Source organism: Sphaeramia orbicularis, chromosome 1, assembly GCF_902148855.1.
Source record: "Sphaeramia orbicularis chromosome 1, fSphaOr1.1, whole genome shotgun sequence".
NCBI lineage: Eukaryota > Metazoa > Chordata > Actinopteri > Kurtiformes > Apogonidae > Sphaeramia > Sphaeramia orbicularis.
The window spans coordinates 6,799,400-6,822,739 of NC_043957.1; the positions used below are offsets into that span (position 1 = coordinate 6,799,400).

A 23,340-nucleotide genomic window follows, 5' to 3' on the forward strand; every position below is an offset into this window, starting at 1 on the left:
TGGTACTAGGGGTGTGTATCGGCAAGAATCTGGTGATACGATACAAATCACAATACTAGGATCATGATACGATATATCATAATACTGTTAAAAAGGCAAGTTTTGTTTGTTTGTTTCTTTTTTTTTTTTTTATGATTATTTTCTTGAAGAGTTGAATTACACCAGAAATCTGCATAAATACTAAACACATTTTTATTTGATCGCAACAGGATCTAATGCTATGTCACAAAATTCTCCTGTTAAAACTTAAATTCTGTTTTACAGACATTACAGTTTAAGATCCTGTTCAAATGTTCATATTCTATTAGTTCATAATTAACATCATAACATTATTTTTGTGCAATCCCAACAAAGGAACCAACATCTGCCTCTCAAACAGTAATAAGTGCTTTTAGGATGCTTCGAATAACCACTATTTAATAAAATAGTGTTAAATAATAATAAATAAGATATAAACAATAAAGAAAACCAAAAAACAAAACTGAACCCCTGCATATCTGCATTTGAATAAATACCTAAAAATATCGACATGGTACTTTTTAATACTGACACAGTATTATGAAATGAATGCAATATATTGCAGTACCGATATTTTCTTACACCCCTATCTAGTTCATGGGTTGGCAGCATTTGTAATCTAAAGAGCCGTTTTAGGACAGAAGTAGAAAAACAAAACAGTCTGGAGCCTAAAGATCCCCTTATATCTTTCCTCAAAGTGGTAACTGTTTAAGAAGCTCTTTAGGATTAGTTTGTACAGAATATGTGGCGAATAAATCAAAGTTTCAGTGCATTTACAGAACTACAAAGCATTTTTTAATGTTTATTTATTTAGTTCCAGGACAGTGTGTATTGGCATTAGTTACAAAGAACAAGATGCATGCACCAGATTTAGCAGAGAAGCAAATTTCCATCTGTTGTCCTGGACAAACGACTAACATAACAAACATCACTCAGATTACAAAGTCCTAATATACTGGAAGAAAACGGTTCAACATGACAGACACAGGAAAGTCTGCTCAGATTGAACGCCTTCAGCCAAATACAGAAAACGGGGCTTATATTCAAAAAGTACACCAACTTTCCCAGAGCAAGAATAAGATATAAAAGACAGAATGAGAAGGAGAGAAGAAGAGAAAGAGGGAAAAAAAAGAGAGTAAGAACAATAAATAAATAGGCTAATTGTGCAATTGCAAGAAAGGACAGAACTAAAGAAAATGGTGATATTTGTTGCTATTTTCATTTAAAAATCAACGGGTATGTGAAGACTTTCTTTGCAGTGAAGAATACAGATGAATACCTGTAGTGTCTTAAAATTAAAAAGTAATCTACTTTTCCTACTACTACTTTTTTTTATTCATTTGGAGTATAATCTACATTTTTACAACTGCATAATGTCAGAATCACTTTATAGTTACGACAATAATAGCAAAATGTTTAAAAAAAAAAAAGTTTCATTCATTTCCTTTTACTTTTTGACATATTGACATTGAGCTTCTGGAAAAGGGCCCCAGAGCCATATTTGGCCCCAGAGCCACAGGTTTCCTACCCCTGGTCTAGTACATACAGACCCGTTAACCCTTTTATGACGGTTGTATCTACGGCGCTACATTCTGTACGTTACGATATTCAAATGACCATAACTCCTGAACCATATGTGCTATTCACAAAATTCAAACGACACTGGAAAGATGAGATTCTGACCCTTTCAGATGCCATCTAACACTGTATGGTAGAGGCCCGCATTTCCTGTGGGGGAGGGGTGGGTTTGGGTGGAGCAGGGCAGACAACAACAGGTGTGGTAATTCAGAGACACATTTTACATTTTAGCGGTGAATTCTAGTAAATATTTGTCTATAATAGTGCTGTTTTGGAATATTCGACTAGTGTGTTTTGCCATATTTTTGTGGAGTCTAGCACTTTTTTGGGGGGGGGGGGTTCCAACTGTTTATCTATATTTTTGCGTTTTTTATAGTTCATTGATAGTTGTATTTGATCTGTAAATATTCTATAAATGTCTGTATATTTGTATATATGTGTAAATCTCTATGCAGGTCTCTCCAGTTCATACACAGATGTAGTTTGTGTATTTGAATCAGATGATGGATGTTTTTGTCAGTGAAATGAGGGGCTCTGTCTACAACTAGGCGCAAAGTGAACACAGACTATCAACAGGATCCAAATGACACCAAAGAACCAAAAAGAACAAGAAGAACATGGACACACAATGATCTAGAACAACTGCAATGTACAAACACATGGAAAATAGTGGAAAGTTTATTTCTATAAACTCAAAGTTTCATTTTGAACATTAACACACTGTTTGAAGTATTTATTACATGTAATAATGATAATTAATCACCAGATATTGAAAATTAAGTTCTTATTGAAAAAAGGTGGTAAAGAATTGGGGAAAAAAAATACATTTTCTGACACTTTCATTGCAAAAACACCCCTCACAAATAAATCTAGGCCTGTTCTAATGGTTATAATTGTAGGTATGAAAGGGTTAATGCACTTAATGGTGGTTATTCATTTAATTTTTTTGCTAATCTGTAGTCGTAACTAGACCGTCAGGCTTTGAAAGTTGCTCATTTCTTTGTCATTTTACCCCCCTCAGTCTACTGCCAGAACTTTGCACCGAGCTTCAAGGAGAGCGAGATGAATGCCATCGCAGCCGACATGTGCACCAACGCCCGCCGCGTCGTCCGTAAGAGCTGGATCCCTAAGCTTAAACTGCTGATGGCAGACAGCGATGCCTACTCCGCCTTCCTCGCCGACAGCGTGAAGATGGAGGCCGACGCTCTGGGGGCGGAGCAAGGCTTTGACCCCACCTCCCTGGAAGCTGTGGCGGCGGCAGCAGCGGCGGTGGCCTCCAACAATAATGAAGCGGGAGGTGGAGCTACTGCGGCGGACGCCCTCCAGGGGGCGGGAGGAGACGGCAGCACTTTGTTTTGAGTGAGTGAAGGGACGGATCGACGAACGAACAGATGGAGGGAGGGATGGCGTTTCTCTGGGGGCGACGAATAGAAAACGGTGACCGCTGTGGTCGTGATGACAGTTGTCACGTGTCCCCTCGCCGCTGTGTGTTTGGGGATTTGTTTTCTTCTTTTGGTCAGTTGTGCTTTTTTCTGCTTTTGTCTTTCGTTCGTCCGCGTCTCTCTCTCTCCACGGCCCAGAATGCCTCACTCCAGTTTCCTCCTTTTGCGTTTTGATGGAGAGAGATAGACAGACAAACAGAAAGTTTGCAGAGGGAGGAGGCGGATGTTTAGCCCCCCCCACCCCCACCGCCGCTGCCTCATCTCTCTGCTTCTGTCTTTTAAAACCTGATTGTTTCAGCCTTTATTTTTCTGTTTTAAAGCGTGTACTGTCAATAAGGCCCTTTTTATTAATGTAATCAATCACAGACATTCCCTGGGGAGGGGGTGGGTGGGATGGGAAAACATGTTTGGGGCTCAGCTGATGATAATCCAGAGTGATTTTTCCTTCCCCAAACTCCGGTAACACTGTTGTTTTGATATTGAATGTATGCGTGGTGAAGCATCCGAACCGCAGCGTTGTAAGTCAGTGGAGGATGAGTGAGATTGCACAAAGCCCTTTTCTTTTTTTTTTTTTTCTAAATTCTAGTTTGTTTGTTGTTTTTGCTTTATTTCATCTGGATGTCCAGATGATTACAGGGTTGATGAAGTCAAGGGTGGAAGTATTAATATGTATATCGGCTTTATGATCTCCCCCGACCCCACCAACCCTGATGGCATGCTGGGAAACTGGCCCACAAAGTGTAAAAAAAAATATTAATAATGTTGCGTTTGACTGTAACGACCGCCATCAAACAGGACTGGTTGTGTGGCGGAGGTGATCAGACGGGAAGAACAATAATTTGACTCCAATCTTTATCCCCCTATTTGACCTTAAGTTACCAGTTTAACTTTTTTTAATGTTAAAACTCTTAGTTCTGCTTTTGTGTGCGATTTTTTTTTTTTTTTTTTTTACCACGGCTCCTGTTGGAGAGGAAACATGTTACCAATGATTGTCAAAGAGTTTGCGTGTGATAAATGCACTGTTATTTCCTGCGGTATGAGTACAATCGAACTACGTTTTTGTACGTATCAGAAAGAGTAGAGGGGGGTGGTTTTATTTAAAAAATGCAAAAAAATAAAGAGAAAAAATACAAGCTTGAATACAATTTATATCTGTTCATCACCCGTTTTTAAAAATATCTGAGGAAATATCCAAAAGCGAGTTTCTGCCTGTGATCTTAGGAGCGATCTCTGTGTGTTTGTGCGTGCGCGTGAAAGGACCGATGATGTTCTTTTTGTTTTGTTATAATAATAATAATAATTTTCTCTGAGAATATTTGCCATCATGCCCGTTTGCAGAACAAGTTTCCTCAGGCTCGGCTGGCTGGATGCGTGCTCGTCTGGCACAGACAAAGGTGCTAATACAGGCGTCGGTACGTGGCAGGGAGCTCTTTGTGAGTATGTGTAGGTGTGTGTCTGTGCACGCGCGCCATCAGTGCGTCTGTGCGCGCACGGCGGTCGAGAGTGAGCGAGCGAGCGCGGGAGGCCAGACGGCGTGTTTTCACACACGCTTGGTCGATTCATTCACTCATCACTGCGGCGAGCACACATACGAGCTAACACGCATTTGGGCGCTGCCAGCTGCATCAGCTACAGTACGCCCGAGCAACGTGGGAATTAAAGGGGAATTACACTGAAACGGAGCCGAACGGCCGTTTATCACATGTGATCGTCGACTTAAAATGCTCCGTGTTTATTATCTGATGGAAATAGACAGACCTTCCCTGCACTTGAGGTTTCATTTGACGGTGAAGTCGTCACGTCCTTACGAGACTTATAGAAAGAAAGCCGACATATCATGTAAATCAAAGAATGTTGGCATAGTAACAGCCCTGAAAGTCTTATTACAGTCGGTTCACCTCAATTACTGTGGCTGAATGATAGCTTTCAGATAAAAGAATAAGAATACAGATGCAGATATTTTCCCTTTTGAAGATGTGACCTTCAGTACCCGGCATAAACCTGAATACACTCATCAGCTAAACTCTGGAGTGGCTTTTGATGTTTCTTTAGCTCCAGGTTGAATACCAGGGTTCCAGGTGAAGTTTTTCATTAAGTGCCACTGAAATGGATCCAGTCTGATCAAATCCATTATATTATTTATTGTTCAGGCAAATTCTCTAGTATGAGTCGTCAGAGGAGCTTCGTAGTTCCTCATACATTTAAGGTAAACTGTCAGTAGTCGCTTTTCCATTGGACATTTGCGCAAAACTTTACCGATATTTACTAAATGTCAAAAAAACAGAAGTGCGTAATGTCGGTTTTTCCATTAAATCACAAATGCGATGATTTGTTTATTTATTATCGCGAGATGACATGAGAAGTCATTCCATTAACCTGGCGAGGAACGTAAATATCGTGTTTATTTACAGATATATTCATTACTATTAGATATTACTCCTCTATCTTGTACTAAATTAAAAAATGATTTCCTGTTCCATGTTTCCTGGTGTGTCCACACATACCGACATGTTTCTTTTAAAACTCATCTACTTCTCGCTATAATGTCCGTCAACATCTTTTTTTTTTCTTTTATTCACGTGACTCTAGTTGCGAAAAAAGGTCTTTCCACTTCAGTTTAGCATGATATACCAATTTCGCTACGCCCGAAAAACCACCTCTTGCCAGCACAAAAACTTCTAATCAAAATTACAAGAGTTTTGGTGAAATTGCTGTTTTTTTTTTCCATTGGGTACATTTTTATGCACAAGTTATATTCGCGCAGTTTGAGGGTCAATGGAAAAGCGACTGTCGTATGCACTATTGGAGAAACGCAACACTGACTTTCTTTAGTTTTAGCCGATGTCAGTGGTGCCAGTCTATATCTGGAACTGTCTGCCACTCACAGACTCCTGCTTCCATCCAATCTGTTCAAAACAAAACAGTATATGATTTATTTTCAGCCAAGGTTTGTAGTCATGACACTAATTCTTTGTGCTTTATGATACTGAAATAAATGAGGATATGTTTACTGACTGTGATTAGAGGCAGCGTTTTGACCTCGAGGACTTTTAAAAATGGACCAAAATTCTACTCGGGGTCCGCTCTTCTTAATGGAAACGTTCTAAATCTGCATGTCGGCACCAAGTAAAAAGCAGCGTTTGACTCTGGAGCCCTGGGTTTCACTTTTCTAAACGAGGCAGCGTCTTTGTGTTTTCAGCAAAGACAAACACGCTACTTCTAGAGGTGTTGAACATCTGTAAAAGCTTCCACGGTCTGAAGACTGACCTGTATTCAGCCTTGTTAGGAAAGTGTAGTTAAAGTTAAAATCATCGTCTGGTGAAACTTCACTGATTATAGTCACACTAGGTGTTCGCATCTGCATTCTTGGTAAAAGACGAGGGATGTGTGGAGTTGAATGTTTTTAGTTGAGACTCCAGCTCTTACAAAAGGAGCCGACTGTCTTTACTTTTGTTTTATGTACAACTGTGTTTATGGAGTTTGCATATCAGCCAGAAGTGGCAAAACGAGCAAAAAAGCATCAGATCTAACATTAAGCACATCGTTAGCCTCATAGCACATCCACTATATGGACAAAAGTATGTGGACGCGTTGAATTTAGGAGTTTCTTTTCTAACAGGGGTCGTATCATAGTTTTATACTGGGATAAATATCATATTGAGTGTTACCCCTCCCCCTCCACCCAAAGGGGAGGGAAGGGGTGTTGTGTTTGGTTCGGTTTGTTTGTTTGTTAACACTTTAGCATAAAAACTATTGGTTGAATTCAGACCAAATTGGGTTTATCGATTGTCAGTGACCCAGAATAGATGTGATTACATTTTGTGAAAAGTAGGTCAAAGTTCAAATTTTTTACAAATTTTTATTCCCCCCATTTACTTATAATAAGTGATATTTCAATTGTCTATAAAAACATCAATTTTCTTTCAATTTACGTCAAACTTGGCACATATATAGAGGCAACTGATATGACATCAGCACACCATAGACATGATGACATCAGCTGGATCGCTGCCAAAATAAGCTACAGTACATGCGAGGGGCGGGGTTTGTTGTGTTAATATTGATGTTTCTGTATCCGATCCTCATGAACAGGACATCTTACAGCTGTAGACATGATGTGTCCCAATATTTATGTCCATATAATTTATAAACATTAATATTTCCTTAAAGTTTAATGGTAGATTTTTCTTCCTCAGTCAGATGTGATGAAAGTAGATGGAAATTATTATTTACAGTCAGAGCAGGAAAAATATTAGAGACAGTTAGAGGAAGAGCATTTAAAATCAGGGTCATGGATGATAAAAAACAAAATCAGTGTTGAGAGAAATTAAGCCAAAACCATCTCTGAGTCATTTTGGAGACAAAGATAACAATTTCAACTAAATGCAATGACATAGGGCTGCATGATCAATCGATTTTAAATCAAAATCGGATTATTTAATTAGGACGATGTTTAAAAAAGGATAATTGTCAAATTGAATTTCATCTCTCTCACATCTCCTTGCTACCGTAGGCTCCTCCTCCTACCTGTGAGAGCGCTCTCCACAGTCTTTGGTCTCCACACACCAGTACAAAAATGGCATCTGCTAAGGAGAGTGAGAAGTTTGTGGCTAAAACTGGTATGACCTCGAAGTTTCCAATGAAGACCAAACTGCGTTGTGTCTGCACATGAAAATGACACACCAGCTCAAACACCACAAACAAAATGACTGAAAGAACTTCTGTTGTCTTTTGTAGTTTTACTCTAAAATAGAAAATTGAGTTTTTGTTGTCAATCTTTTTATTCAGAAGTTAGTTACAAAAACATCTATTGTTACAATTTGTCCACATTTTGAGAAATACACACAGAATGAGCAAACCAGAAGTACAACAAAGGAAAGCAAACATAACAAACACACAATTTAACAACCCTCATCCAGGTTGAGTGATCAATATATTGTTGAAGGGGATGCTAAATGTGAATAAACTGGTGTAGTTTATTTAACAATGAGAACTGGATTCTCTCCAGGTGAGAGTTGAACCATTTCTTCCAGCCATAATTTAACTGAGAAAATTGAGTTTTAGAGGAAAAAAAAAAATCTGGATTTTTGGCTAAAATCATGCAGCTCTACAATTATATTTATCCAATAATATAAAACTATATTTTGACTTTAATCATTATTGTGTTGGATCCCAGACCCCTGTTAGAAAAGAAACCCCTGGATTCAATGCGTCCACAGACTTTAGTCCATTTGAGTATGACAGTATGCTCTGAGGCCAACTGTGAACAGCGGAGGTTTAGTCAGGATTAAACGGCCTGTATCTGTGTTCTTCCTCTTCATTGGACGACCCCTTATGCACCTTATTGGCCCTTTGCACCATGAACAGGCAGAACCTGTTGAACTGTCACGGGTTTATACTGACGTATAGACCACCGCACACACACCCTCGACAAGAAGGGGTTCGGCGTTAAAACCGTCTTAAAGTAAACACGGAAACTGCACAAAAAGTCGAATCAAAGATTTGTAACATCCCAGAGAAGAACCAAAAAAAAGTGTCCTCTGAGGCAGTGAATGGACGTTGACTTGAATTGAACCAGTTTTGTAGACCAGTGTTATAAAAAAACTGTCTTTTTACAGCCTGGCTTTGGACGAAAGATGTTTACGTGACAATTTGTTCTTTTATAAACACGTGTATTTCCTTTTTTTTTTTTTAAGTATCTCTTTTTTTTTTTTTTTTTTTTTTTTTTAAAAAGGCTATTAGTCAAAGAATCCATGTCCTGAGACGAGCACCTAAAAGTCCTGAAGTCAGCAGGGACACCCACCCTGCTGCACCCCCCCCATCACTGACAAATATGGAACAATATATGGAGGCTGAACATAGAAAGGAAGGGGGGGTACTGGACAGTGTAGAAAAGAGGAGACAGTTTGCACATTTTAGTTCTCTTTTTTTTTTTTAATAAAAATCATTTTATTTCCACTGCTTTGTTTCAAACTGATGCCTTAAATGAAACCAGAAACACTGAGGAAGATGGAGAGGGAACAAGAGGACAGTGTGAGGAGGGACGAAACGAGAGGGGGGGGTGGAGGGGTGGGGTGACTGGGACGCTTGGATGATTTGGTGTGAATGCATGCATGCGCACTGGTGTGTGTGTGTGTGTGTGTGTGTGTGTGTGTGTTTTATTGCTGTATGGGAGCTGTTTGCATAGCCTTTGTATGCATGTGTGCATCTGTGGGCGAACATAATGTGTGGGTGTGTTTTTAATCTTTGTGTGCATGTGTGCATATTAATGTATGTATGCAGTTTTTTTTCTCTTTTCTTTCCTCCCTTGCCTGCTTCCCTCCATCTCCATTTATGGCATGTTAATGTCTGCCTCCTCACTCGAAAGAGCTTTTGACAGTGGTACTGTGTGTGTGTGTGTGTGTGTGTGTGTGTGTGTGTGTGTGTGTGTGTGTTAATGCGCATGCCTATGCCAGCCTGGGTCTGCGTCTCGATCTATGTGCTGCATACGTGTGTCTGGCTTCATGTGGCGACTGCGCATGTCTGTCACTGTGTGTGGGTGGTTTGGGTGCTCGGCTCTGCAAGGTCTGTATATGTATTGTGTGTGTGTGTGAGTGGGTGGTATGTGCGCAGAGGTTGAGATGAGTGGCTGTTTGTTTTTGTCTGCCTCAGAGAGCGGCATACCTTTTTTTTTTTTCCCCTTCTTCTTCCTCTGCCTTCATACACACACACACACACACATCTGCAGAGTCACATATCCATATCCATAGCTCCATCTATACACATGTTGCCATATCAAAGCTGCAGATGGATTGTGGCTGTGCACCTATTGTTCCTCCATAAGCATCATTTAAATGTGAAACCGACCCGGCAGAACTTAACCACCTCCTATCCACTGCTCTTTTCAGACTCCTTCCCTAAATATCGCCGTTGCAGATCAGTTTTCGACCTGCGCTCCTTCATGGGACGGCCGCGCAGCTGCAGCCCGGACACTAGTGTTCATGCTGTAGTTTGGGTTTTCTCTTCCACTTTCTCCCTGTGTCCTCACCTGCCTCTGCTTTCCTGTTCTCTATTTTCTCTTGTTTACATCTCTTTGTGTCTCGTCTCTTCTTCATATATACATTTCCCTCTTTCTCTCTCTCTCTCTCACGGCCCCCACCCCATCCACACACACACACACACACACACACACACACACACACACACACACACTGAGTGTTGAATAGCGTCAGTCCCTTGTTGCTTCATTACGTGAACCATCATTTTCCATCCGCCGCTGCTTCATTTCTGCGTCGGCTCCATTTTCTTCATAGAATGCAAATCCCTGCCAAACTCTCACCCGCGTATCTATATCCCCTGATGTGTGAGTGAATGTGTGAGTGATTGTCAACGTTTGCTGTATGCTTCCACAACAGATGGGGCTGCCAGATATGTTGGTGTGTGTGTGTGTGTGTGTCTGTGTCTGTATGTGTGTGTGTGTGTGTGTGTGTGTGTGTGTGTGTGTGTGTGTGTGTGTGTGTGTGTGCATACCTTTTAAATGCAAATGAATGGGCATAGGTATGTCTGACCAGCCACATCAGTGTGTGTGTGTTTGCTGCCCACCCTCCTCTCTTTGGACACTGAAGTCTGATTGTATTTTTGTGTTTACTGCACCTTTAATAATCAGACAATTGATGAGGAAGATCTATGCGGCCCTATGTTCCCTCTGCCGCCACGGCCGACCAATGGGAGCGTCCGCAGGAAGAACGCGGCCAATCGTGAGGCAAATATTGACCAGACTGTTGAACAAAGTGACCAAGTGAGGTTCAAAAATAATTATTAGCATCCCAGTCTTGAGCAGGGAGGGGAGGAGGAGGAGGAGGAGGAGGAGGAGGTGGTGGTGGTGGTGGTGCTGTTCTTCCTGAGGAGAAGATGTTTGTTAAGAATCTCCCAGGACAGATGAGGCATTGCGGCAGTCTGCCGTCACATGAGCGAAGCCACAATCCAGACAAAGAGACAAGAGCGAGAGAGGAGACTAATAAGAGGGAGGAGGTGATCGTCTGTCTCTGGCCCAGTGCCATCAACACAAATACCTGGGTGTGTGTTTGTTTATGTAGCGTGGCATCTTGCGGACGGGTGGGGTCACGGACTTAATAAATAAACAGTTGATTTCCTTAAATCCTTCTAAAACGACCCCGGCGAGCTGAGCAAGTACTCAAGAATGGAATAATGTAATGAGTAAAGCTTCCAAAACAAGGCATTTGTCAAAGCTGAAATTGCACTAAATAGTTGTTAAATCATTGATGTCCATAAAGACATTTCACCCACTTTGTCTTTGGCTTTTTAACCTTGTAAATGTGATGATGTGAAGACTTTTTTTTTTGGTTTTGGTTTTTTTTTGCAGCTGTCAAGGAGTTTTGGCTTGAGCTGGCAGTGAAACTGTCCAGCTGTTATCAGTGTGAATGCGGAAATCTAGAACTGTACTCAAGAAGTAAAAACCTAAGTAAAGGAAAGGGAGTGAAACGTTTTTTTTTTTTTTTTTTTTTGTCTTTTTAAAGAGACATCACTGATTGTCTAAGTAGCGAGTGGTTCGATGGAGTTTTTACAGAGGCCTTCAGAGAAAAACATGTTTAGCAGTTCATCCAAAAGCAGAGACTGGAGACGCAGTAGGTCCAGAAAGATGGTAGTTGAGCTGAGAAATGTCTTTAATCTCTTAAATACAAGCAAGAAGTTTATGAGAAGCTAATGGGCGAAAAGTTGGATTAAAAAATTGCTGTCGAGGGTTTGTGTCGGAGGTAGATGCAGATCTGTCAAGCTTTGGCTTTTCAGGTTAAATCTGACTTAGATTTGACGGACCTCCACTGAGCACAACAAAAGTAACGCTTTATTTCCTTCCATATGGGTCTATTTTTTTGGATTTCCTCTTTGATTCGGAGGAAACGGTTTGGAAGCAGCCGCTGCTTCTGGAGACAACGAAGTTTTAAACACTCGTCTGCCCTACAAAGAGCAAAAACTGGACAATCCCAAAACATGCTCCGCCCACTTCTGTGGGCTTTATTGGACTAAATCTGCCTTTTTTTTTAACCCATAAAGACCCATTGCTATTTTAGTCAGTTCCCAAATTAATTTTTCTCTAGATTTAACCTTTCCTAAGCAATTTATCACATTTTTAATAATATTATCCTCTGTATTTTGCAGGTTTTTCAATGAAAATCAGGTATTTTCCTGTATTTAATTCACTGACCATGTAAATGTCCATTAAAGCTCAGATTAAAGTTGAGGGTTATATCAAAAACAGAGAAAACTGAAAAAAGTGACTTTTTTCAGCAAATATATCAATAACTGAACCACTGTTATTGATCCAACTCCATGGGTTTTACTGGTGAATCAATGTTGTAGAAGATGGCAGTGTTTCCACTGTAACTACGGAGCCTCTGAAGGTCCAAATATGGTCATATCTGATGACCATGAAAAGATGAAGAACTGTATTTTACACCAATTATTAGATCCACAGCTATTAAACATTAAAAATTAGTGGATTGTTTTAGTTTCAGGTGAATATTTAGGTCTTCGAGTTAAATGAACAACACTATTAAATTTGAAATTTGGAACTTTGGATTTTTTACAAAACAATTTCATTATTTTCCCCCTAAAATAAACAAAAAATGCAAAAAAAAATAAAAATCAGCTGTGTATATGGAAGGAAGGTGTGATTTTTACATTGATATAATCTGCAAAACCCACTAAAATACTGATGTAAATTAGATTTAATGAGAATATGACTTTCCTTCAAACTCAACTACATGTAAATCCAAAGAAAAATGTGACTTTTTTCAAATATATCAGTATCTGAGCATAAACCCAGTGTGTCCATCCACTGTCATTGATCCAACTCCATGGGTTTTACTGGGGAATCAATGTTACAGAAGATGACGGTGTTTCCACGCTAACTACAGAGCCTCTGAATGTCCGAATATGGTCATATCTGATGACCATGAAAAGATGAAGAACTGTATTTTACACAAATTATTGACATGGATTGATAGAATTAATGATTGAGACGTTATTAAACATTTTATATCTGTAGATGGTTTTGGTTGCCGGTGGCTGTTTGGGTCTTTATGGGTTAAATTAGATGAAATACCGTTATCTATGACCTCTGACCTTTTTGAAGGACTGTCGCTGTTTGTTCTCTTTGTAGCGCAGCTTTGTCTTAGCACAGTTTCAAGGTTGAACGGGGCCAGAGCGGATATTTCTTCAAAGCGATACGAGTTTGCGTTCATGTTAGAGCTTTGTAAACCTGTTCTTTTATACGTTTTTACTTTGTTTTTCTCTGTTGCTTTTGTGTTTTTGTTTTTTTTTTGTTTTGTTTTCTACATTTGAGCTAGTGTACTGTAGTCTTTGAAAGGTATTTTAAAAGAGATGCTACTAATAATTCAACATTAACACCTGTACGTAGAGTTGCCAAGTTGTGTAAAAAGAAAAAAAAACTTACAGAAAGAAGAAGCGGAGACATGGTTTAGTTGTAAAATAGTTTAGAGAAAGAGAACCACATATTTTTGCATTTGCGATTGTTGTATGACTGAGGTGCTGCGGGCGGGAGGGGGCGGGGCAGGGGGCGGGGTTTGGGTTTCAAATGCTGGACCAGATGTTTGGTTTTATTGTACATGGACTGTTGGGACGGACCAGGGACGACAGAAAGGATGGACCAGCGACGCTCCGGGATGTTGGGGTATATATTGGCAAGAATCAGCCAATACGATACAAATCACAATACGATATATTGCGATATATCACGATACTGTTACTGTTACACTACTGTTTTTTGGTTTGTTTGTTTGTTTTTCTTTCTTGTTTCCTGGAAAAATTTGATCACACCAGAAATCTGCACAAATACTAACCACATTTTAATTTGATCTGAACAGGATCTAATGCATATCACAAAACTTTCCAATGTAAAAACTTTGAATAAATAAAGTTTTAACATCCGGCTTCACCAGTTAAAAAAAAAACACACAATTTTTTATGTTTTTATTTTTTATTTTTACAGACATTACAGTTTAAGATCATAAAAGAATGAAAGTATAAGAATACCAAAAAATATCGATCCAGTACTTTCTAATTTCGATTCAGTATCATCAAATGAAATATCGCGATATATCACGATACTGTTACTGTTAAGCTACTGGGTTTTTTTTGTTCGTTTCCTGTTTTCTGGAAAAATTTAATCACACCAGAAATATGCACAAATACTAAACTAATTTTAATGGGATCAGAACAGGATCTAATGCTATATCGCAAAACTTCCCGATGCAAAAACTTTGAATAAATTAAGTTTTAACATCTGGCTTCACAGGTACAAAGAACACACACACAGTTTTTTTTATGTTTATAGATGTTACAGTTTAAGATCATAAAAGAATGAAAGTATAAGAATACCAAAAAATATCGATCCAGTACTTTCTAATATCGATACAGTATCGTGAAATTAAATATCACAATATATCGCAGAACCGTTACCTTCTTACGCCCCTACAGTGACGGTAAACAAAGCTCTGCCAGACTCAGTACATTTAAGGCTACGAGTCTGAATGTCCGTTTAAAAAACAAAACACAAATCTGTTCACTCTTCCATTGTCTTATGACGATAGAAACGCAACAAATACGAAATCAACCTGAAGTACGTTTACTTGACCTGGTTCCGCAACCAGCTTTTCCACAAAGAATAAGACAGAAAGGACGGAGAGGCAATGCTCTGTGATGTAGGGGTGGGTGTATATTGGCAAGAATCGGGCAATATGATATAAATTAAGATACGATATATCGTAATATATCACGATACCATTACACTACTGTTTTTTTTTTTTCTTTCTTGTTTCCTGAAAAAAATTAATTACACCAGAAATATGCACAAATACTAAACTAATTTTAATTTGATCAGAACAGGATCTAATGCTACATTGCAAAACTTTCTGATGTAAAAACTTTGAATAAATTAAGTTTTAACATCTGGCTTTACCAGTAAAAAAAACAAACAAAAAACACACAGAATATTTTTACAGACATTACATTTAAGAACATAAAAGAAAGTATAAGAATACCAAAAAATATTGATCTAGTACTTTCTAATACTGATACAGTATCGTGAAATTAAATATCGCGATATATCGCAGAACTGATATTTCTTACGCCCCTACAGTGACGGTGAACAAAGCTCTGCCAGACTCAATACATTTAAGGCTATGAGTCTGAATGTCCGTTTAAAAAAAACAAAAACAAAAAATGCAAATCTGTTCACTCTTCCATTGTCTTGTGACGATAGAAACGCAACAAATACGAAATCGACCCGAAGTACGTTTACTTGACCTGGTTCCATGACCAGCTTTTCCACAAAGAATAAGCTACCGCTGCTTGAATGTTTATTTTCTCTCCTTCGACGCCACCCGGTGGGGGGGTGTTCAGCTCCTGCAGCCGCTGAGAATCATGGGGGGGCCTCGGCAGCTGCAGTACCGGCGAACGGCCACCGGGGTGGCGGCACTATCCCAAGAAGCAGTGATCTTACGCAAGCTACGATTGTAATTTTCAAAACGAGTCTCGATCACTGTATTCGTGTGAGCACCTTAACGGCGGGCCGACGGAGGCTCCCGCCGCTCATTTTCCAGAACCGACACAAGACGCCAACCCGCCAAAAACAGAAAAACGCCAAAAAACCCAAAACAACCACAAGTGGCGTCAGTAGATTGAGGTTCACCGACGCCACTGACTAAAGAAAAGAGCGCAGCAGCTGCTTTGTGAGCGTCCGTCCCCCGTCCTTTCTGTCCGTCCCCGCCGCTCCGTCCATCCACAGAAAGGACCTAGAGTGACGAGGACAGAGTGGTCGAATCTAAAACAAGCACCTTTGGGCGGACGCTCGCTCGTCCATATGAGACACGCAGAGCCAAAGCCCTCGGCACCTTTCTGAGCACGCTCACTATGTCACTTGCTGTCTTTGGTGTGGATGCTGGTGTTTATTCGATGGGGGCGGGGCGGTGGGTGGGCGGGCGGGGCCAAGGTGTAACGTGAGGGTTCTTTTGTAAGTTCCTTATTTTTGTTGTTTTTATCTTTTATACTCTTGTTCACATTTTTTTATTTTGTATGTTTGTTTTCTCCTTTTCTCTTTATGACATTTGTTGTTTACTGTAAAAAAAAAAAACAAAAAAAAACAAAGGACAAAACAAAATGATGATGATGATGATGATGATGTGCCCATCGACCTGACTCCCCCCCCCCCAGTTGGGAAAGGGGGAGTATAGACTGTGCAAACTCTTCTCTGCATGGGGGGGTGGGGGGAGGAGTTTTTTTTTTGGGGGGGGGGGGGGGGGTACAAGCAGTGAGTTCACATTCTGTTCAGTTTGATGTTTTGGGGGAATTTGTTTTTTAAAGACACGAGTTGACGAAACGAAGGACCAGCGTGTACGATTTGGTGACATTGCTGACAGTAACCAGCTCCCCCTTCAGAAGTAGATCCTACTTCTGTAGACCCCTTCAGTAGATCCTACACACCGGTCCTTTAATGAACAGTCGCTCCAAATACGAGGGTCAAAGGTCAAAGTATGTGTTCTGTATCGACAGGCGAAGTCTTGTCATGGATGATTTTGCCCTTTTTAAAAAAAATGTAAACATTGCAGGAACCCCCCCCCCCCCTCCCCAAACCACCACACACAGTCCCCACAGCGCCTTTAAAAACCTGCATCTTTAACTGTTTTTGTTGTATTCACATCGCATCGTTTCCAGACCTCTGCCTTTAAAGCTGCTCCAACTTCTGTTTTTATCGTAAAACGCTTTAATTCTGACTCAGAGCCGCGTATCTGAGCGTCGACCACAAACAGATGAGACTCATTTAACGACGTATTCAGTCTGACAGTGAACTGAAGTCACTGTTTCCTGCGCTTCTGGGTGGATTTGGCCGGTTCTCCGCTCGACGCCTACCAATGTACGATTTTGGCGCCGAGCAGGTAGTGTACGGCGGGATTACCGCAGCCCCTTTTGAAAAACTGTTTTTATTTTTTTGCCAAAAACAACCGCCTGCTGTGACTCCCGGTGTGCAGGAGTCACAGCATCAAAGTTAAGGCCGACAACAAACGGAACGGAGTTAAAAGCAAAAAAAAAAAAACAGGCTAAAAACCTGCTCTGTGAAGCCGAGGATGGCAGAATGAGATTAGAAGTCTGCTTTGGGTTCATCACTGTTTTATTATTTGATCTAATTCATTATGCAAATAAAACATGTGCAGCTTTAAAGTAAAAAAAAAAAAAAAAAAAAAGGTCAAGGATTCTTTTTGTACAATCAGTTGTTTTTGTGTAAATTGGGAAGCGAATGCGTTGTGATGGACTTTACAGGAGTCAGAGCGTGTGAATACAACAAAGTCCAGACCGCAGTGACGTGGGCGGAGCTTCATGAGTGGGACTGTGGACAGAACCTGGAGGAGTGTCCCCAGTGGGCACTAACTCACCTCACCACACTGTGGACGAACGAGGGAGGGATGGGACTTTTTCAAACCACCACCTGAAGGTGAATCCTCATCACCCCCCCCCCACACACACACACACCCCACCCCTTTCTCCTCTTCCTCACTGCGTCCTGACCTCATCACCCCTCCTCCTGACCCCCCCACTGTGCTCGCCAACCTCAGTGCCCCCCCCCCCCCCCCCCCCCCCCCGCCGTCTTCTATCAGTAAACACACTCCGCTCTCCTAAATCCCCACACACCAGAGACAACACACACTCACACCTATATATTATATATATATATATAAATATATATACTGTACATGAATACAAAACGGGCAAACCTCTGAGATGCAGAAGCTCGCACACGCCTGCACGCCGTCGCAGGATTCGTGTGCGTCTTCTTGTCACTGATGCAGTTTAAAAAAAAAAAAAAAAAGTACCAGTTTACCTCGGGAGCTCTCAGCCATAGCAGACCTTAATCCCCACAGATCCAGTATCTCAGCGCTGCGAGCAGCTTCTGAAGCGCTGTGGCTGCCGTTACAAAGCAGGTACATACTTTTTTGTTTTTCAGGAACAAACCGGAGAGGCTCAGCAGAGCGTTCTCGGACCATTTGAATGCGTACAGTGCAGGGTTTTTACAGAAACGGGACACAAGCCGAGAGTCCATGTCAACACAGTCTTACCTCAGTATCATACTACAAACAGAGGGGCATGGGGGGGGGGCGGGGGGGCGTACATGTGATCCATAGCAACCGTGAATGACTATTTTTTATTCTTTCTCTCCTTGTCTCTGGTGTTGTTGGGTAAAAAATACTCCCTGGAGCTCTTTCTTTTTTTTTTTTTTTTTTTTCCACTATAAATATATAAATATATACTGTACATGATGACATAGAAGCACTATCGAAGTTTGATTGTTAGATGTGCACTCGCAGCATGAGGTATTATTCTTTACGATTATTCTTCATAACCCAAAAGAATTTAAAAAAAAGTGAAATACAGCTTTTGGAAGTAAACAAAAAAGGTTTGAAAAAAAAAAAAAAAACAATGAAAAAAAAAAAGACAAACAAAAACAATGCAGTAGCGTCTGATGTCAAAGAAAATACCCGACCTCACCCCGCCACACACAGCCACACCCCCCAGAACCCCCCCCCACCCGGCTCCGACATGTTTCCACCCCTGACATCTGACCGATGGCCCCAACCCCCCCCCCCCCCCCCCAGCCCTGACGCCCCCTGCCCCCCCGCCCCGCCCCGTGTACATGCCAGTGTTTCCCCCATGTGTTCCAAGTGCCAATAACTTTGTGAATTCCTAACTGTGACCCAGTAATAAAGATAATTGCACATTAACTACTGTAAAGAGAAAAAGAAACCAGACTGATTAAAAATGAGGAAAAAATCTGAATATCTTAATAAAATGTTTGTAACAAACAGGACTGACCTTACCCTGGTGTTGTGTGTTTTTTTGTTTTGTTTTGTTTTGTTTTTTTCATTTTCATCTACAGATGCAGTGGTGTTCATTTTAATTATCTCATAATAATCACTGTTTATTTCAGTTATAGATTCTACAGACCGTCCATAAAGTCTTTTTACAGTTTGAACACATTTATCACCTAACGAACAGACCAGTCTGCGGAAATTAGGACAAAATGTAAAGTAGATATTAAAGTTTAGTTTCCTTATTTAATCCATTTCTATATGAACCACATCCAGACGGTCCTTTAAGAACCTCAGAGTAAATAGAATGATGAACAGATCTCATCATTTGATTTTGTAATAAATTAGTTAAATTTTACAGGGACTTAGTGAATGAGACAGAAAGTGAACATGATGACAGTTTGTTTGTACGACATACAATAATGTATTATTCAGCAGGAAGGAACAGTCTGATGTCAGCTGAATGGAAGGAGCGAAGGAGGAAGATAAGGGAAAGAGTGAAAAAGGAGAGAAAAGGAGGAAAGAAAAGGGAAGAAAAGAGAAGGAAGAAATGAAGAAAGAAGGAACAAAGAAGGAAGAGAAGGAGCAAAGGAGGAAGATACCAAGGGTTAGAGCGAAAAAGAGGAGAGAAAAGAAGAAAGAGAAGGAACAAAGAAAAGGAAGAAAAGAGGAGGAAAGAAAAGAAGGAAGAGAAGGAGCAAAGGAGGAAGATACCAAGGGTCAGAGCAAAAAAGAGGGGAGAAAAGGGAAGGAAGAAAAGAAGAAAGAGAAGAAACAAAGAAGGAAGAAAAGAGGGAAGGAAGGAGAAGGAAAAAGAAGAAAGATGGAAGAAAAAGGAAGAAAGAAAAGAGAAGGAAAAGAAGACAGACATCTACTAGAAGGGGATGAATGAATAAATGAATTGTATTGAAGGTTCCCAGTTCATCTGAAATCCACACTTTTTATGACTCCGCCCCCTGAAGGAGAGGGGAGGGGTTTGGTTTATGGTTCAGTTTGTTTGTTTGTTTGTTTGTTTACACTTCAGCAGTAAAACTATTGGTTGAATTCATACCTAATGTGGTTTATAGATTTTACCAGTGACCCAGAAATGATGTGTTTACATTTTGGTGAAAGTAGGTCAAAGAAAATATTTTTATGAATTTTTTCAACCTTTATTTTTTCCATTTCCTCATAATGGATGAAATTTCAAAAGTCTGTAAAAACATTAATTTAGTTTCATTTTACTTCAAACTCGTCACATAAATAAACATATATATGACATCAGCACACGCGTAAACATGATGTCATCAGCTGGATCCATGACAAAATAAGATACAATACATGTGAGGGGGCGGGGCTTGTGTCTGGAACCACTTGTTTGTTTGTTTACACTTAAACAGTAAAACTATTGGTTGAATTCAAACTCAGTTTGGTTTAGATTTTTTACCAGTGACCCAGAATAGATGTTTATATTTTGGTCGTAGAAAACACTTGTTGGTGTAAATTCTTGTTCCAGTAAAAATCTGTCCTTTTCTTTAGTGGGCGGAGTTTTTGTTTTCTTTCATGTGTGTTTTATTTGAATAAATGATGTGTGTGTCTGCTGGTGTTGAATTTCATCATAACACTCTTATACATCTGAAGGAGGTTTTCATAACGCTATAACACCCATCTAAACAGTGTTAAAAAAAAACTCAGTGTTTCTAGAGGTTTCATGAAGTACTGAACGGACTTTAGAAGAACGTCCACAGGGTTCATGATGGAGAAACATTTGACACTTTATTCAACAGAAAGTGATCAGAAAAGGAACATGTGGGTGTAGTTTTCAAAAATACCCCCAGGGGTGTTAAAGTATTGGGGAGGTCAAAAAAATATCCCATGAGGTGTTAAAAGCTACCTCCACATGTTTTTGAGGAGGTCACCAAAAGACTCAGGTTGTCAAATTGCAGAGTTAAGCACTGAGCTCAGAAAAGGAACAAACGGACATGAATCTGAATTTGATCCAGAAGTATTTTATAAACTGATTGGAGTAAAAACAAACACTCCCTGTGGCGTTTATTTAACACTGTCTGGAGGCATTTTTGTAGAAGTCACCAATTAGGTCCGAGTCTCAAATTGTAAAAGTAATATGTGCCCTAAAATTCAACTATAAGGCACGATTCTACATTTCTGTCTGAACTGTTTGAGTCCTGTCGAGACCTGGGTGAACTCTGGAGTATTTTTAACTCTGATGAAAAACTGTGAAGGCTGATAGTGACGATGAAGAACATGATTTCAAACATGTCTAAATATTGATTTCAGGTGTTCCTCAGATCATAATAAACACTCCCTGAAGTGTTTCAGGTTGATTTAAAAGTATTTTCAGGATGTCACAAACATCGTCCAAAAATGCGTTTTTCGTGATATTATAGTATGACTTCCGAAAATGCCCTTTTCAGACATGATTTAAAATATGTCTAAATTGCGATTTAGGATGTTCATAAAGCCAAAATAAACACTCCCTGAAATGTTTCAGGTGGATTTAAAATAATTTTCAGGTAGTCACAAACATGTTCCAAAAATGCGTTTTTCGTAAGATTATAATATGACTTCCGAAAATGACCTTTTCCGACATGTTTTAAAATATGTCTAAATTGCGATTTAGGATGTTCCTCAGATCATAATAAAACAACCCTTAAGTGTCTAAGGTTGATTTAAAACTATTTTCAGGTGGTCACCAACATCGTCAAAAAATGCGTTTTTCCTAAGACTATAGATAACTTCCGAAAATGACCATTTCAGACATGATTTAAAATATGTCTAAATCGCAATTTAGGATGTTCATAAAGCTATAATAAACACTCCCTGAAGTGTTTCAGGTTGATTTAAAACTTTTTTCAGGTGGTCACAAACATGCTCCAAAAATGCGTTTTTCGTAAGACTATAGTATGACTTACGAAAATGACCATTTCGGACTTATTTTAAAATATGTCTTAATTGTGATTTAGGATGTTCATAAAGCTATAATAAACACTCCCTGATGTGTTTCAGGTTGATTTAAAATAATTTTCAGGTGGTCACCAACATGTTCCAAAAATGCGTTTTTCGTAAGACTATATAGTATGACTTCCGAAAATGACTATTTCAGACATGATTTAAAATATGTCTAAATTGCGATTTAGGATGTTCATAAAGCTATAATAAACACTCCCTGATGTGTTTCAGGTTGATTTTAAACTATTTTCAGGTGGTCACCAACATCGTCTAAAAATGCGTTTTTCGTGAGACTATAGTATGACTTCCGAAAATGACCATTTCAGACATGATTTAAATTATGTCTAAATTGCGATTTAGGATGTTCCTCAGATCATAATAAACACTCCCTGAAGTGTTTCAGGTTGATTTAAATCATTTTCAGGTGGTCACCCATATCGTCCAAAAATGCGTTTTTCCTAAGACTATAGTATGACTTTCGAAAATTTCCATTTCGGACATGATTCAAAATATGTCTAAATTGTGATTTACGATGTTCATAAAGCTATGATAAAAGCTCCCTGAATTTTTTCAGGTTGATTTAAAACTATTTTCAGGTGGTCACAAACATGTTCCAAAAATGCGTTTTTCGTAAGACTATAGTATTCCTTCCAAAAATGACGATTTCAGACATGATTTAAATTATGTCTAAATTGCGATTTAGGATGTTCCTCAGATCATAATAAACACTCCCTGAAGTGTTTCAGGTTGATTTAAAACTATTTTCAGGTGGTCACCAACATTGTGAAAAAATGCGTTTTTCGTAAGACTATAGTATGACTTCTGAAAATGACCATTTCGGACATGATTTAAAATATTTCCAAATTGCGATTTAGGATGTTCATAAAGCTATAATAAAGACTCCCTTAAGTGTTTCAGGTTGATTTAAAATAATTTTCAGGTAGTCACCAATATCGTCCAAAAATGCGTTTTTCCTAAGACTAGAGCATGACTTTCGAAAATGACCATTTCAGACATGATTTAAAATATGTCTAAATCGCGATGTAGGATGTTCATAAAGCTATAATAAACACTCCCTGAAGTGTTTCCGGTTGAGTTAAAACTATTTTCAGGTGGTCACCAACACGTTCCAAAAATGCCTTTTTTCGTAAGACTATAGTATGACTTCCAAAAATGATCATTTCGGACAAGTTTTAAAATATGTCTTAATTGTGATTTAGAATGTTCCTCAGATCATAATAAACACTCCCTTAAGTGTTTCAGGTTGATTTAAAATCATTTTCAGGTGGTCACCAATACCGTCCAAAAATGCGTTTTTTCCGAAGACTATAGTATGACTTTCGAAAATTACCATTTCGGACATGATTTAAAATATGTCTAAATTGCGATTTAGGATGTTCATAAAGCTATAATAAACACTCCCTGAAGTGTTTCAGGTTGATTTAAAACTGTTTTCAGGTGGTCACCAACATCGT

The 23,340-nt window shown here is 39.4% G+C and overlaps 1 protein-coding gene and 1 long non-coding RNA gene across 5 annotated transcripts in view; one reads left to right on the top strand and one right to left on the bottom strand.

Moving 5' to 3' along the window:
• The window catches only part of nacc1b (nucleus accumbens associated 1, BEN and BTB (POZ) domain containing b), a 38,551-nt gene extending 33,549 nt beyond the window's left edge, over positions 1 to 5,002 (top strand). For all 4 annotated transcript variants that reach the window (XM_030138848.1, XM_030138837.1, XM_030138834.1 and 1 more), the window contains exon 8: positions 2,618 to 5,002. In XM_030138848.1, the coding sequence (XP_029994708.1) occupies positions 2,618 to 2,955 (338 nt within the window). In that variant the 3' untranslated portion in view covers positions 2,956 to 5,002. The remainder of the gene's footprint in view (positions 1 to 2,617) is intronic.
• A 684-nt stretch (positions 5,003 to 5,686) lies between these two features.
• Positions 5,687 to 17,584, bottom strand: LOC115422505 (uncharacterized). The gene is made up of 3 exons (XR_003935844.1): positions 16,695 to 17,584; positions 14,663 to 14,671; positions 5,687 to 5,697 (listed from the first exon to the last, which is right to left on the bottom strand). It is a non-coding gene; the product is annotated as an uncharacterized LOC115422505 (long non-coding RNA).
• Positions 17,585 to 23,340: the final 5,756 nt, after the last annotated feature.